Source organism: Varanus komodoensis, unplaced genomic scaffold, assembly GCF_004798865.1.
Source record: "Varanus komodoensis strain SLA01 unplaced genomic scaffold, ASM479886v1 scaffold16, whole genome shotgun sequence".
Classification (NCBI taxonomy): Eukaryota; Metazoa; Chordata; class Lepidosauria; order Squamata; family Varanidae; genus Varanus; species Varanus komodoensis.
Genome location: NW_025335468.1, coordinates 16,750,469 through 16,768,095, shown reverse-complemented (window position 1 = coordinate 16,768,095; position 17,627 = coordinate 16,750,469). Strand labels below are relative to the sequence as shown.

Here is a 17,627-nt window from a genome sequence, read left to right as displayed (position 1 = left end):
AGCAGCATTCTACTATATTTTTCCTGTTTTCATATTGTTATAGAAGGAAAAGCTGCTTCTGGAGATGCTGAATTATATTAAATACTACTCAAGGTCTTGGAGGTTCTTGTAATAAATTATGAGGAAGGGCTCAACTTGTGATATGTCAAGTCCCAGTAAAGTGTTGCATCTGAATAACGTTCCATTGATTATCCATGACCTGCCACCCTGCCTGGCAGCTTTTGCATTTCAAAAATCTCTTTGTTCTATAAATACATCAGCCATTTTTTGTAGCTCATACACAAGGGGCAGAAGCATGTATTTTCTCCTTTGTTTCTTTAATTGCAAACAAGTTGCACAATGTTAGTGCTGAGGAAATAATGTAAATAAGCTATCGTACTGCTGTATTTAAACCTTCTATCCTTCCCATACAGGGTGTCGCATCTGAGTTTATAATTGTGTTATAGTTGGAATCATTTTCTAGGAGACTTTTTAAAAAATCACAAAAGAACTATAAATAAATAACAAGAAGCCCATTTCATAGCAACTATTGGAAACCAATCAGCTACTGAAAGTCATGAGAGCAAGTAACTCTGCAGGCAGAAACAAGTGCAGAAGCTTTGCGGGCACCTGTGGCAGTCCAGATGTTCCTGTTGGAGCTGCATACCAAAAAAAATGCAGCCACCACATTTAACCAGATTTCTTGTTACAAGTTGGCCCAGGGCAGTCAAGATCTGTCTTTCTGGAATGAAGGCAGTGGGGCCCCTGAATGACTCCTACCTCTTCATCAAAGACTTTCAGAGTTTATGGAACTAGCCCAGGCAGCCCTTTATTCCAGCTTGAACTGATGTTTCAAGAAGTAAAAAAGGCACTGAGTGATGAAATTTGTCCTTTAGGGTAATTATTTCCTTGGGTAAATAAAAGTTCTAATTGTGAATGATTTGTTTGTTTTACAGAAGCACCCTTGAAACCAGAAGAAAATCCTGCAGAGGCTTTCACAGATTCGTCACTCTTTGCACATTGGGGCCAGGACCTAAGCCCAGAGAACAGGCGCATTGCCCTTAAGCAGTTCCAGTATTACGGCTACAATGCTTACTTAAGTGATCGTCTTCCCCTGGATAGACCATTGCCTGACCTTAGACCTAATGGGTAAGAAGGATCTTCCAGTTGTCTCAATGTGTGTCGCCATAGGAAGATTTAAGAAACTGTACAGCAGTTCATTAAAAAACTTGACATATATTAAGTATAATAGGTATGGAACAACCAAAAATAGATTTCTCCCTCATGTAACAAGACTTCTGCTCATGCAGTGGGAAGTCACTGTCCTTTCAGTTGCTCATGGGAATCCCAAATGTACCCTGGAGGTTCCTCCAACCATCTGGAGGAGAGATGGGTTGTTGGGACCTGCAGCAGGGATGGAGATATCCATTCCACCAGCTTTTCCCTGTCATTGCTACGGAATACAACCCTAGGTGCATTTCCTGCAGATTTCAGTGGCAGAATGAAATCCTTTTAAATATCTCCCACTGAGAGCAATGGAACTAAAAAGTGCATATGTTTGGCTGGAGTTCTAATCCTAAAAAATTCTCACTGCCACTCCTTTTATCAACCTGATCCAAGATGTGAAATGGCATGAACAACTGGTGAGAAGCTGTAATATACATCATTCTGTGCTGTGTTAGCCACATTCATTTGAATTACTGACCTAGAGTATTTCTGGGAAGGGTATCCCTAGTTGACCCGAAAACAGTATGGATAAGTTTAGGTTTAGATCATCCAAGTGAATAGATCTGAGGAGCACCATCAAGTTGAACATGACAATATGATCCAAGCTGATGACTAGTTATTCAGTCATTTCCTTGGCTAACTTCTGGAACTTCAGTATAGAACTTTCAGATCTCATAGATTTCAGAATTTAAAATTTCAGAGAGCCACTGTGGTGTAGTGCAAAGAGTGCAGGACTGGGATTCGAGTGACCTGGGTTCTAGTCCCCACTCAGCCATGGAGCCAACTGGGTGACTTTGGGGCAGTCACAAACTCTCAGCACAACCTGCCTCACAGGGTTGTTGTTGTGGGAATAAGATTGAGAGCAGGAAGAGAAAGATGTAAACCACTTTGAGTTGGTTGGAAAAAAGCAGGATATAAATCTAATAAATAAATAAAGTAAATTTTTGGCCAGCATGTAAGCTTGACTTGCCCTATATGTTTTGTAGCCCATACACTTCCTTATAGTATTACAAGTTATTCTGTCCTCAGTTAACAGAGCTTTCCCTGTGGTTATCTCTTTCTGCCTTTTGCTCCTCAACCTTGACTGTGCAAGCACCTCAAGAGAAGTCACCCAGAATTCATATTCTGTCTGTCCGTCATTGTTTACTTACTAATGTATATATACAAATTAAATACATATTATTATTTTCTGGTGAAAAGACAAATTTATATTAGGAATGAAAGGGTGAAATGTTTTTAGTCAGATTGCTTCCTAAAGTGTTTCAAGAGTAGATCTCAGTAAATTATGAATTATAGAATTGCTTTCATACAATGCACCATATAAAAATAACACTGAATATTTTAAAATACTTGATATAAAAAAACAAGTTTACATAGGTAAACTTCAGGCTCACATGTTTTCCTTTTCCTTCTCCTATTCTAGTGTGACCATGAGAAGTTTGGATGTTTTTGCTTCTTTTTTGATAAACTGCAGTTTATTGACCAACTGTGGTTAGTCTTAGCTCTGATTGCTTGAAACAAACTGACGTCAAACCAAACTTTAAGAATCTTTCATTTTTCTGTAAATGATAGTTTGCTGTTTTGACATAATGCTAAACCATGATAGAAACAATGTCTTCAGTCTTAGTCTTCTCCCACAAGAAAAACTGTAACAAAATGGAAGTGCAAGTTGAAAGTGAGAGATGGCAACCCAAGATTGACAGACAAATGGTCAAGGGATATCTAGATGGAATAAACATGTTCAGATCTCCAGGGCCCAATGAACTCCATTGCAAAGTCATAAAAGAACTAGAAGAAGAACTCTTAAATCACTATTAGCTTGGATAAATCCTGGAAAACATGAAAAGTGCCAGACGACTTGTGAAGGGCTAATGTTGTCTCCATCTTCAAAAAAGAGAAAAAAGATGAACCTGAGAACTACAGACCAGTTAGTCTGACATCAATCCCTGGAAAAATTCTGGAGCAAATTATTTAAAAAATCAGTCTGCAAGCACCTCAAAGAAAATGCAGGTTTTAATAAAAGCCAGCATGGATTTATCAAAAATAAATCCTGCCAGACTTCGATCTTGTTTTTGACTGGGTAACCTTCCAAATGGACAGAGGGAACACTGTGGACATAATCTGCTTTGACTTTAGCAAAGCTTTCAACATAGTGCCCCAGGATATCCTGATAAGCAAAATTGCAAAAATGGGACTAGATAGAAAAACTGATAGGTGGTTCCAAAATTGGCTACTAAATTGGACACAGAATGCTCATCAATGGCACATTCTCAGACTGAGTAGAGATAATGAGTGGGGTGCTGTAGGGTTCAGTCCAAGGCCGAGTGCTTCAAGATTTTTACTACTGATTTGGATGAGGAAGTGCAGAGAATGATTATCAAACTTGCAGATCACACAAAACTGGGTGGAATAACTGATACCCTGGAAGACAGAAAGAAGATTCAAGGTGACCTCAATAGGTTGGGCTGCTGGGTTGAAAACAATGGAATGAAATTCAGTAGGGTTAAATACTAAGTTCTGCATCTAGGAAAAAGGACCGGATTCATTGGTACAGGGTGGGGAATACTTGGCTCAGCAATATGGCAAATGAGAAGGATCTTGGAATTGCTGTAGATCACAAGCTGAATATGAGTCAATGAGATGCGGATGTCTAAAGGGCAAATGCTATTTTAGGCTGCGTTAATAGAAGTATCACTTCCAAAACATTTGAAGTGCTATTTCCCCTTTACTTAGCACTGGTTAGGACTCACCTGGAGTACTGTGTCCAGTTCTGGGCACCACAGTTTAAGAAAGATGTAGATAAGCTGGAAAGGGTTCAGAGGAGGGCAACAAGGATGATGCAGGGACTGTAAACAAAGCCCTAGGAGGAGAGGTTGAAAGAACTGGGCATGTTTAGTCTTGAGAAGAGAATACTGAGGGGAGATATGATAGTACTCTATGAGTACTTGAAAGGCTGTCACAAAGAGGAAGGACAGGATATCTTCTCAATCATCCCAGGATGCAGGACATGGAATAACGGGCTCGAGGTACAGGAAGTCAGAGTCTGGCTAGATAGCTGGAAAGATTTCCTTAGAGCAATATGACAATGGAACCAATTACCAAGGTGGGTTGTGGGCTTTCTTATGCTAGAAGCAATCAAGATGGCAACTGAACAGCCATTGGAGAGGGATGGCTTAACTTGGAGTTCTGCACTGAGCAGGGGGTTTGACCCGATGGCCCCCTGGCCTCTTCCATCATTACTATTCTATGATTCTATGAAGTGCTACTGTTGCATTAGTGATAACCTCATACACTTCAATCAACTGGGCATTATTCAAACAGTCATGCTTGGTGAGTTGTGTCAGAATTTGAAGGAAGACAGTACTGTCAGTGGGTGTATTCAACCAGATGCTAAGACAAGATAAGATATTTGAACCTGTCATCTATTAAATCTTCATTCTAGCATTTGTCTTTTAACAACATGATCATGAGCCTTTTAAAATTGTAAATTCCTTTGCGTGGGTGTGGGGGGCGCAGTTCTTCTAGAGTTAACAAGACAGTTTCGCTTGAATGTCGACCTGTCTGCTCTTATTTTCCTTACGAAATAATCCTCCCCAAGGATTTCATTTTAATTTTTTATAGCTCTAAGTTATAAAAATTTAAAGAAGGAGAGAAACTGAACATTACTGTAGCTGGGAAAAATTTATGACAATTGGGAGCATTAAAGAAATACCAGCTAGTGAAGACTTGGGTTGTGGTTTTCATGAAAACACAAATTTAAGTATACAAAGTAAAAATGTTGTAGAGTGAAGGAAACTGCATTCCACAACAAGGCAGTCTAGCAGGTTTCTATGTGGATTCTCTGCTGGATCACAATCCATGCATGGGAAAGGTGCTCTCAGAACAGTTTTGAGGGCGGGATGAAGATCAGATGTGCTCAGACGTCTTTAAGTAAAGACCTCAGACAGTTTTACACCATTCAGTTTTGCTGCATACACATGATGATGACAGTGATTCACAGTAGTAATCTTACTGGTAGTTTTCATAAGTTGCTTTTAAGGGTCTAGCCAACACAGAGCAGCATAGAGTGTTATAAGGTACGTTAAGGTGCATGAGACAGATGCACACACACAAAGAGAAAAACTGTTCTAATTCAAATGTGTCATTTATGGTCATTAGAGGAAGGCAGCAGACACTAGATATGTTTTAGAGCTCCCTGGTGAAGGGGCAAACATAAATAAACTGGAACGGAGTTTTATAACTCTCACGATCCTGTCTCTCACATTTGCCAACCTAACTGGTTTTGTCAGTGAGGACATGAGCAGGACTTCGGAAGCAGATCTCAACACAGGAACGTGGTTCCACAGGTGATAGTGGTCCTTAAGATAACCTGGTACCAAAGGTTAATGCCAACACTTTGAATCGAGCAGGAAACATGCTGGTATTCAATGCAAAGGGCACAGAAATGGTATTACATATTGATATTTTCTGGCACTCATTTTAAAGCTGCTTTGTTTTTCCTAGTTGAACATTTGTCCCATGAAATCCTTTGAGAATGAGTAAGTTTTATAAGGAAAGGGATGACTGTCAAGAGGCTGCATATAAAATAGAGGACGGCATGTGCTGCAGTGAAAATGGTGCTCATTAAATCAACTTCCTGAAAATATAGAGTGCGTGGCCATATAAACATCACTTGCATTGCATCGCTTCAAATCAGGGTAGATTTTGGAATATTTATGAGACTATTTGGATAGAACTGAATGATCCCACCTGAAAAAAATGCATCTTGCAAAAGACTTGCAAAACTGTTTGTATTTACTTTCATACATGTTACTTTTCTCTGCCAGGCCATGTAGTATAGAACTGTTCATCAGAGCTGCTTGATTTCAGAAATCCACTGGAAAGCTTGTTTTAACATTTGACTGCAGAGGTAACAAATGCATCTGCACTCCTCCTCCATCTCAGAAACTTTCACTTCTTTTTTAGTTAGTATGTCCAAACCCTAAATTTTGGTTAATATTAACAATTATTTAGTGAAACAAAGAAGCTTCATAAAGCATGATTTGGAGTTGACTTGTTTCAGTAAAGCAAATCTTAAGGGTAGCCAGTGTTATCAGGTTTAACCGTAATACAGAGCTATGTTAAGTTAAAAATCAAAGAGAGAACTCCTCATGTCCTCCTTGTGGCTGTGCCAGAGGAGGAGAAGGGAAGGAAGGACTGATGAGCCTGAGCATCATTTGTATAACTTACCTTTCCCAGCACCCCAACTTTTTAGGTCTCTGTTGCTCTCTTTTTGATTTGTGTGGCTGTAAGGAGAAGTTTAGAACAGTAATTTACGTTTTCCATTAACCACAGCTTGTCCTGTTGTACAAAACAGGGCAAACCAATTTCAAACTATGGTTTATGAAGCCAGTCAGTTTCAACAAACCATAGTTAAGATTAACCACCATTAAGGTATGGATGTAACATTCAACCTGGATAAAAAGGCGGGGGGGGCTGTCTAATCCCCTCCTCATAGCTGCACAAAAGAAGGAGAAAGTGTGATCCTGGGGGAAAGCTATGCTCCTTGCAATCATGATAAATCATAGCTGATTTTGATGCCTGATGCTTGATGTAGCCACTATTTGAACAGGCTTTAACATCACGCACTAATGAAGGAAGAAAGATGGCCGTAGCCTTCTATTTCTGTGCAGTTCTTAGTCTTATTTCCTGAGTCCTGTCAACACTGAACACTGCTCTGTCTCCACCATGTTAGCAGGTGTTCTGCATGCTGTTCTCAGTGAGCAAAGAATGTAATTGACTAAGTGCTCGCTCAGGTAAGCTTGATAATATCTAGAATAAAAGGATACGCCCCTCTCCATTTGTAAAATGCGATGTCAGCTTGGCTATATGTACCACTTTAGGTTTTGCTACTCCACATGTGCACACATTGTGCAGGAAATAGCAGGTTATCTAGTTCATATCCTGAAGAAAATGTTGCTGTGTGTTAGTTTAATAAAGGCAACTTATAATCTACATTGGAACATATGCACAATTATTCTCTCACTTTGGCTGGTTGTTAACTTTTTGTTGTTCCCTGGTCTAGTTCCCTGCAGTATGTCTGTGAGGCAGAGATAACATTCTCTACTAATGGAAGTTTGGAGGGGGAAAGGGTGAGGGGAATAGAGAAGAGAGGATGAAGTATATGGTAGATTCCCAGAGAGGACTTGTGGCATAAAAGAAGCAGCAGACAGCAACTTTTTCCACCACAAAAACTTGGCTGTCACTGATGTTTACCTTTGCATTGGAAATGAAATGCAGCATTTGCATGTGAAAGCTAAGGCAAGGTGAACAAAAATAGTTCTCGGCTCCTCTAGGGCTTGTTATATGTAGCTGTTTTGCTGGAATAGCATCCAGGAGGCCCTGGCTTTTCTCTAGGCTCATAAAAAAAAATCTTCACCAGTCTCCCCACCCTCACACTCACCTGGGTTATGAATCAGTCTAAGTGAAACAAAATTTGCCCTGCGGCCTTTCTGTTTGCCAAAGAGCCCATGTTTGTACTATGACAAATCCCGCAAAGGAGTGCATTATCTCATATTCACATGATGTTGCTAGAGGAGGGATATCTGTCAGCTGCTGATAGGTAGATACACACATGCAGAGGGAGGTGGGAGAGGGCGTACGTGTCTAACATTGCAGAACGGGGAGTGTATAGCCCTGTGTGAACAGTTTCTTTCCTTCTTTTTAAAATAAGAAGCCCTATAAAAAGATGGCTGTTGCTGCAAGAGAAGCATCACCATGGGGTGGCCACCCTTCTGCTTTTCGTTCCTGCTCCAAAATAAAAACATAATCCTTTCTCTGTCCTGCAAATTGTGCAGGAATGGGAGTCTACTATGGCATGGTAGTTTGGGAAGCTTCTGTGGAGGTGGACCCAATCGCTGGTAAGCTGGAAGGAGGAAATTGTAACTTTCCTATTGGCAAAACACTGTGGCACATCACATATTAGGAAAAAGTGAGGTCCCAGCTATGCAAGTGCTGTCTTGCAGTCAGTCTTCTGCTGGTAGCACAGGTGACACATGCAACACCAGTAACACGAACCTATTCATACTGACTGGGGTCTCACAATGCCTGGGTGCCCTTATTGCTTGATTTTTTCATTCTGGCCATGATGGTGACAAGGAGTTGAAGTCCACTCCCTAATTAGGGAAGGAGGAAAAGAGCCATCCTGTTTGTGCCAAACAAGCCTTCTCTGTTTATGGTATGTGAATGTAGAAATATAATCTTCATATTTTGAAGATCACATTTCACAATCCATTAGGCCATGGGCCAGGACTGCTTTAATGTGGCTTGCCGTTCTGCAGTTTACTCACCATGGGTCCCTCTGCCTTAGCCTGGATAACAGCACCCTTGGCAGATTTCCTCAACCTTGTGCCTCCCAGATGATTGGGCTGCAACTTTGAGCATTCCTGACCATGGGCTAGACAGCATCAGCTTGAAGAGGGCTGGTATATGGCTCACCGTAAACATACCCCTTTCTGCCTTTACCCACCTTTGCCTCAAGTGTCCTTTGTCATTGCTTAGACACACATTATCGGGCAGGCAGGAAGAAAACAAATCCTGGCATTATTGCAGAGAATATTTAAAAGGCTAACAGTGCAGTCCTGCCTGTGTTTCCTCGGAAGAAGCACCAGTCCTTATTCCAAGATACGAGTACATATGAAAACAGCCAATGGTAGCTGACAAATTTAAAAAGAAGTCCAGTTCAAAGGGTTGTATTCAGTGGACATGCAAGGACACTCACTTAAAGGGACTCTGCCACTGTTCTGTACTTCTTTGTCCCTCCACCATGGGGAGGACTCTTGAAAAAGGCTGGGAATGTGGGGCAGAGAACCACAATGAGAGAAGGGGAAATCAGCCAGAGGCATGAGTGCATTCCTCAAAGAAGAGGTGAGTGACATAAATTCCTGTCCCAGCCAGCTAAGGCTGCGTGTCCTGGGATGCTGCTACACACTTGGCCAGGAGTCAGAGACAGTAGAAAAATGTCCCCCTCCTTCTCTTTAGTCACAGCCACCAGGAAGAAGAAAGAAAAGGGAATGGAAGAAGTTGTCAGTGGGAAGAGGTGAATTTGGTCCTGGTTGGAAGCTAGTTGAGCAGCAGTGAGGGAATAACTCAATTCATTTTCAAACCAATCTGGCATGAACATGGAGTGACAGATGCTTTCCTACTTCTCTAAGAAACTGCTAGTGGGCTTTCCAAAAACCTGTAATTTGTGGGGTTGAAGGTAGGAGTGGAGTTTATGGAGGGTGGGAAACCTACAAAGAAATTGTGCCAAGACAATGAGTTGGATCCAAACGTGTTTTTGCATTCCTGAAGTTCCCCTCTCCTCTCAGAAGCTGTGCTTCATATTTCATATTGCTGTGTTGAAGCTAAACCCAATGCCAAAAACAATTTCTGTGTTTGTGCTGCTGCTTGTACAAACAGAAGCATCAAAACTGCTCCTGTAGATCAGAGTCTCATACAGAGTTGGGGTGACCTAAGCTGCTGATTTGAACACACTTGGCTCTGGTGTATGTATGCAACTGAAGGAACTGGTAGAATCCAGATGTGGTGGGGGGCCAGCCTCAAAGGCAGCTGAGCGCCTGCAGCATAACATGGGCCCACTGACTAGAGCCTTCTGGAGTTGCACCTCCTCTTTCCCACTGCAGCCTGCTTGTTCACCTGTCTCTTGCTCTGGCCCAGACAGTGGCCAGGTGAGGAGGAAGAACACTAGAAGCCCCAGGCTGCTTGCTCCCTGGCTGTACCTGTCCAGCAGGTAAGTGCTAGCTGGAGCAAGAGCAGGTGGTGACAATGCCAGCGTGAAGGTGGACACTCACCGATGGAAGGGGACCACTGAGGGTATGTCAGGAACTCACCGAGATGACGAAGTCATATAGAACAGGGAACTCTGGGTTAATACAGGCCAGGAGTGAAACTAGTCCATGAGGAAGGGAGAAGGGATACAGGTGGTGCAAGTTTTTCACCTCTTCTCATGGATGTATTGCAGAAGAATATAACTGAGTTTGTTGCGACTAACATTTCTTCACTCATAGAAAATTCTTGTTCTCCACCCTCAGGGAAGCATGTTACCAAAGCATGTGGCAAAGATTAATTTTTTATGGTTTAATGTTTTGTCTGAAAACTAATTTATTAAAGAAAGAAGAAAATGTGCTATTGCCATGAGCTATGTTTCCCGCTTTGAACTTTCAACACAGCAGACCATTCATTGGCAAAAGCTCTTTATTCTCCCGTGTGCATCCAGAAAGCATAACCATAAAAGAAAGTCTCTGAGCATGCACGAAGTGGTTAGTTGAACCCCAACTAGGAAGTACTTATGAGAAGCCTCCATTTGAAAAACCCTGGGCTCCACCTCTTTGGGAGGGCCCTTCTGGAGTCGGGCAAGCTTCTTAGCTGCATGCTGCCCCTCTAGTTGGCCAGCCCTTCTCTCCATCTCATGGGATCAAGGATCACACCAGGCTCGTCTGGCTCCTGGGACTCCTGTCCCACCCCTGTCCTGGCAGTTGCAGACTCTGGCCATTCCCAGGGACCCCCTGAACACCTGGACAGGGCGACCTTGAGCTAAGCCCTTCCACTTCTTCCAACTTGAAATCTGAAGACCCCCTTTCCCAGAACTCATCTTCCCCATCTAAAGAGATTGTGTCTCCCTGACCCTGCAAGGCATGCCAAGAGCAACTGCCCCTTTCATTTCCGACAGCTGGAATTAAATCTTAGCTAGCTAAGAGCCTACCATGATTGTATCATTACTCTGGTCCTTTCTTGTAGCACTGTTGATCTTTTTCATTTTAAAAGCATTTGGAGCTTTTCATAATAGAAGAGTCAAGCCTGCAAATATTGTTTGTTTATATATTGATATTGACATATAGAAACCAATTAAAGGTTTGCCCCTTAGTTACTGAGCCAGATTCACAACAGTCATCAGTTTAGCTTCTCTGATTCCTGGATTATTATTCAGGAGGAGTATACAAACATTACACTGATCATATACTATCCAAGCAACATTATGTTTCTTCCAGTGTGTTTAATAGAAAGAGCATTTGCATGGAAGTAAATACTTTCATGAGCTTTATTCTGTGGCATTGCCTTCTTTGAAACTGTATCTCAATTGAAGGAAATCCTTAAATTACTGCAATTCATCTCAAGGAATCCTGCCGAAAATGCCAACTGTAGCAGCGTGTAGTATTTCCTTCAGCGCTTAGGTAAAAAACACCAGCAACACTGATTCCCTGTTGTTTAGAAAATTTCACAAAGCTCCTCTGTTAACTGACTGCACCTTTTAAACCAATATGAAGTAGGCCCTTTATTGCAAAGTTTGGAAATACGGCGGTCAGCTGGGCTCACTGTGGGCTCTTCTTTCTGTAATGAATAGAACCACATTATTTGGAGAGCCACTGGTACTTCATTTCTGGCCCAGCTTATGATGGAGATACAGGACAATTCTAGGAACCATTTCAGTGGGACTTTGTGCCTGGGTATTGGCTGTAGAAAGATCCCTGTTGCTGCAAGGAAGCAGGCCAACATCAGTGTCCAGGGTCATGGTACTTATTGTAAAATGACAGCTATCAGCACATTGGTTGCAATGGCCCACTCTAGATCCTGATGGCTTAGAATGGACATGCCTATTAGCCATTGAGCAAATACAAGCCTGGTTTGCTTTCTCCTTCACACTAGTGTTTTCGCATCATTCAAAACCCCTGGGGAAGATGGGAGACCCATCGCTGCTGAGCATGAGTCCGCATCATGCTGACTGTGGCACACCTCCTACAATATGACCGCACGTACAAGTGACTGCCAGACCAAATGGGATGCCATGTGTGTATTAGGAAAAGTCCTTTAAAGTATCTTTTTAAAAAGTTAGGTTTTTACCTTTTAAATAACAATAGATTTAGGATGTCTTTTGAACAACAGTGAGAAGGTGTTATGCCCAATCTGTACTGGGCACTTGGAAAGGGGTTTTGGCCCTTGATGAAGACTGGGATGTGATGATCCAGACAGAATCTGGCACTCTTGTGCTTTCTGAACTTTTCCCCCTGGCTAGGAAGCAAGCTGACCCAAGTTTGAGTCTGTGGATGCTGGGGAATGTTGGCAGACCCTTTCTTTGCACAATGTATGCAGTTCTTTACACAAAGTATGCAAAGTCCGCAGGTCATGGGTGCAGAAGCAGAACTCCATGCAGTGGGTGGTGTGCGCGCGGCCTGACCTCATGGGCTCCTTTGCAGCCACTTTGTGCTGGACACCCGTGCAGATGCTCAGCACAAGGCAGGCTTCAGGCAGAGAAAAAGCGGCCAGAGTCCAGAGAGCAGAGCCAAGGAAATCCGATGAACTCCCACTCCCAAACTGGCTCCCTCACATATTGTTAGGTGTAAGTGGGAGCTGTCCTTCCAAGGCAAAGAGCAAGATTCACCTGAGGAGGACGAAGGGGATGCAGCCAGCATGGTGGACCAGACAGTGAAGTTAATGCAGCGGTTGACCACCTTCCATCAGGATAGCAGCCTGGGCCCTCCTGTGGCATTCCTGGACTTCCTCAAGGGCGGGAGGCAGACCCAAAGGGAATCCCTCCCTTGGAAAGGCAGAGGATCCAGTGCAGCATCAAGAGTCCAAACAGAAGGCACCACATGGGGTTTTCCTTCAAAGCAACACAATGGCCTGCAGCCTGCTATAAATCAGCCCAGCTGGAGCCTGCTCTCTGTTGTAAACATGAGCATTTCCACTCCGTGCTCTGCCTTGGCCTTGGCCTGCCCTTGGACACCCTGCCTGACCTGGACACCTTGCACAACAAACTCTGTGGAGTGACCTCTGGGCTGGATTGGTTTCTCCTTCTGTTTGCATCCTGGAGATACCTTAGCTTCGATCAGGCACTTGCTGATAGAGCAGTAGGCCCCAGGGGAATGACATGACCCTGGGGACAGTCCCCTGGACAATGCCTCATCAACCACCTTTCCCTTGTTGGGAAGGGATCCAAGATCCACACCCAGCTATGAATGGGCTGCCACTCTCAAAAGGGCAGGGACTCCTCCATCCTTTTACCAGGTCTAAGGCAAAGGAATGGCACACAGCAGCTCCTAAGTAGAAGCAAACAGGACAGAGGCTGGAAGTTCATTAACATACTTGAATTTGCCAGCCACTTGGAATACAAGGAAGGTATCCTGTGTTCTATGAAGCCTTGGAACCGTTGCCCATTTTGGCATGCTCTGTTGCAGTACCTTGCACATGACAGTAGCTCTGATTGTATTTCCAGGGCTGAATCGGCCAGTTGGTTTGAATGAACAAGAGATGCCAAGAGACGCTGGGGCACAGTCAAGCTTACTTATTCATTTCATTCCGTTACTGCCCATAGCCAAAGCTCTCTGGGAGGGAGCTTACAGAAGATGGCAAGATCATTGGTGGCTACAATGTCAATGGGGAAGCGTATTTATTTATTTATTTATTTAGGAAGCTTCTATGCTGCTCCATTTGCCGAAGCCTCGGGGCGGCTCACAACAATAAATAAATAACAACATAATAACAATATAAAAACAATATAATTGGAGATGTCCTGGCCAAAGATGTAAAATCAATAAATAATATTAGCAATTAAAATGACGTTTAAATAAAAAGGTCTTGGCCTGGTGCCGAAAAACAACGCTAGGCAGACCTCTCTGGGGAGCGCATTCCATAAGTGGGGCGCCACCACAGAGAAGGCCCTCCTCCAGGTACTCCCCCTCCTAATATCCTTCACGGAGGGTTCCCGGAGAAGGGCCTTTCCCGCTGACCTCAAGGGGCGGGCGGGCAGGCACATATGGACGTAAGTGCTCCTTTAGGTAATCAGGACCCAAGCCGTTAAGGGCTTTATAGGTCATCACCAACACCTTGAATTGGGCCTGGGCTTCAATGGGGAGCCAGTGAAGCTGACGGAGGACTGGAGTCATGTGAACACTCCAGGCTTTCATCTGAACTTTAACGGAGCTATATATTTGGTGGGAATAAGATTCAGCAGTATGGAAACCTCCTTAAAAGTTCAGACAGCAATTTGAAGTAGATACATCATCCCGCTGAGAATGGAGAAATCAGCATCTGCTGGGCAGGATTGGCTTCTCCTCAGAAATCTGCTAACTCACTTACCAGCAATGATCTCTTAGAACTTTTAGCTGTGAGCACCAGTCGAGAAGTAACAGTGAATGGGTGAAAGCGTGCAGCCTTTCTGCCTCGTATTATTTATCACAGCAGCACCTGCTATCAAAAGCCCATACTGAAGCACAAACAGAGGTTTTTGTGTATCTTAAAGGGGCCACTTCTCTGGAGGATGTGGCACTATTGAGTTGTCACCAAATAGCAGATTGCACGCTGCACCCTGAACTGTTTGGAGACTTCTGTGGGAAGCAGCTTTCTAAAGAAAGGCAAAATGTAATTCAATTTCTTTGAAGAACAGATTATGAATGGTAAATAGTAAGTGACCTATATATCTGTTTACCAAACTCTATCCATTATCAATAAAGAAAGACAACAGCAACAGCTTCCCTCCTTTGTGTCCGTTCTGAACAATTTTGACTTTTGAGTGTTTTCTGAAAGAATTATGGTGCACCTTCCTCTTTGCAGTCTTCTGCATATGAAACAGAACGTTGGCAGTGTACTTTCAGACGTACTACATGTACTTTTCTGGTGACCATGACAACAGTTTCTTTTGCTGTGCACATTAGTTTATGAATTCTAGCACAGCTTGACCGGTAGCAATGGAACTTGCTTTTTAGATGTTAATATGAACAAATAATGGAAACGTATTGTAGAGGCTCTGGATAAACATAGTTATTCAACCCCTTTCTTGTTTTAGACATCTTTTATACTTCCTCCCAAAGGTTGTTTGGATCCATTTGTTTTAATTTTAACATTTTCAAAGATGCAAAGTGCACAGATTAGGGAAAATGCATGTAAGACGTTCATTAAGAGACTCTACAAAATATTTTGAGGAGAAATGTGAACTAAATGCATACTATGGAAGAAATGTGTATAAAATGTACACTAGGAAAGATGCAGGAAACATTTGCATTTTTGAATGCATTTTTCTTATTGCATGAATTTTTCTGCGTAGTTTTCCCCATAATGTACATATGTTTTTGTTTGGGGAAGCTATACTGAATAATTCAGAGAAGTACAAAAACTGAAGAATAATTGCATTCTGGTTTGCATGTTAATTTAGGATGTGCAAATTGCATCAGTTCATATTAAAATGGGATCCAAGGAAATTTCTCCTCCATCCATTCTTCTTGCACAAATAATAGCACACTGAGGTATTCAACACACTCAGTTAAGAAACAGTTCAGGTGATCCACAGGCTGGTTGTCATGTTGCATGAGAGCAAGTATCTTTGAAATAATTGGGCATAACAGCAAAAAAAAAAAAAAAAAAGGATTGTGTAAATTAGAGTCATGCTCAAAATATATCTTAGCCAGGTTGAATAAACAATCTTTTGCTAATTCTTTAAAAACATAAGGTCACTTCAGATGATTCATACTTTAACCTTCGTATTCTTTCTTCTTGTTTTGAAACACTGTAGCTCCAGCTTCTCAATACACTAAGGGATACTGAAAGAAGTATATGCTTTCTATCCTTTATTGCTATAACTCTTCAGAATGAAAGTAGTATGAAACAAGTGTGCCATTATAATTATTTATTTCATTTCTTCACAACCCAATTATTTATTTCAATTCTTCACAACCCAATAGCTGAAGCTCTCTGGGAAGTTCACAACAAGTCATAAAACATGAAACACCTGCTTTAAACTTATCATTAAACTTAGCCATAATTTAAATATTTTTGGGAGTAAGCGAAGCTTTGACACAATTTGAGCATGGCACCAGATTGCATGGAAATTGTTTGCTTACTGACAAGCATTTCTTTTTCCTTTCTCAAGTCTTGAACTATATGTGCAATGAAAACTATCGGTAAGATCTGGTGGGCTACTGTAGCTTGGTGTGTTGAACAGAATTATTCAAGGAAGCCAATTTGCAGCAGAATTTCAGAAATTCCATATAATTCCAAGCTTAGTATGAATCAGTTCTATAGTTAAAAGGAGTGGTATTGACAAAAGACTCAGAAAAAAGTTACTATGGTTCTCTCTACTTTACATAAGTAAGCCGCATTTGAGAAATTTACAGTAGATTCTTTTCCCCTCCCTTCTTTTCCTCAAAGGTGCAAGAACCTCACATTTCCAGACAGTCTTCCTGAGGTCAGCATAGTTTTCATATTTGTGAATGAAGCACTCTCAGTGATACTTCGTTCCATTCATTCTGCTATTGACAGGACTCCCACTCATTTGCTTAAAGAGATTATTTTAGTGGATGACAACAGTAACAATGGTAAGTAATATACATCAAAGATATTACTTCATTCTGTGTTCAGTTGCCGTCTTTATATTTGACTCTGCTGTGACTATTTTGTATTTGCAACCAATTTCTGCTGACAGTGTTGGAGACTCAGCACTTGAGGATGGGTATCTATTAGAAGTATTGTATAGTTTCCTATTCAGTCTCACTTTAGTTGCCATGCAGGAGGTATTAGGAAGAGCAGAGGTATAGCAAGTTCACAAGAAGGCCAACCTTGATCCCCTTTTATACCTTCACCTGAAAATATCATTATCTTAGGACTTCGGTCGTTTTGGACATAGTTTGCCCATACACTTTGCCTTCCCTTCTTGCATTCAAAGATATACTCTACTGCAACTGTGCATCTAAGTTTAAGCTGCCAAATTAATGACATATGTTTTATATAGATTTATTCTTTCTGTGATAGATATCATATACAAGGTAAAAATGTAAGGATCTTCCTGAATATTAATATCTTCTTCAGCTGGTGATCAGAGATAGACACTTATCTATTGTGGTACCTGCCCAGGAAAGTTCAGCATTTTATGTCTTTTTAGAGCCAGCCGAAGACTTTTAAAATAAATACGCTAACATTCTAGATCTTTCTAAACCTTCTGACTTGGGTTTTTAAGCTCTTACCAACTTTTCTTGCTCTGATGTTATTGTTCATTACTGGTTTTTTTATCTGATTCCTTAAACTTGTTTATAAGCTACTCTGGGGACTTTCTAGTTTGAAGAAGTGGGATATAAATACCTATCTAAATACTTTAGTTCACCTCTGCCTACTCAGTTGTGTTTAAAATGTGAATACTTCTTTGCTTAGATGTTCATCTCAGGCTCTCTTCTATGACTCTTTGACTGAAAGAGATGTTATAGGATCTCTTTTTAGCTTTTGTTTCTTCTCTGCCCTTGTTTTCTTTAAGCCAGGCAGTTATGGGAGTCTGGGGGCCAGTTCCCTTCTCAAAACTCCCTGGAGGTCACCCCCTGTCCTTGCCATTGCACCCCTGAAATTTGCCATTGCAACTGAAATTTAGCAATGCAGTGTGATCGAGAAACCCACAGGTGGCTTTG

General features: G+C 41.9%; 1 protein-coding gene across 3 annotated transcripts in view; it reads left to right on the top strand.

Annotated features, from left to right (window-relative positions):
- Nucleotides 1–17,627, top strand: part of GALNT18 (polypeptide N-acetylgalactosaminyltransferase 18) — a 332,287-nt gene that overhangs the window by 167,658 nt on the left and 147,002 nt on the right. For all 3 annotated transcript variants that reach the window (XM_044425517.1, XM_044425516.1, XM_044425518.1), the window contains exons 2-3: nt 936–1,128; nt 16,384–16,550. In XM_044425517.1, coding sequence (XP_044281452.1) covers nt 936–1,128; nt 16,384–16,550 — 360 coding nt within the window. The remainder of the gene's footprint in view (nt 1–935; nt 1,129–16,383; nt 16,551–17,627) is intronic.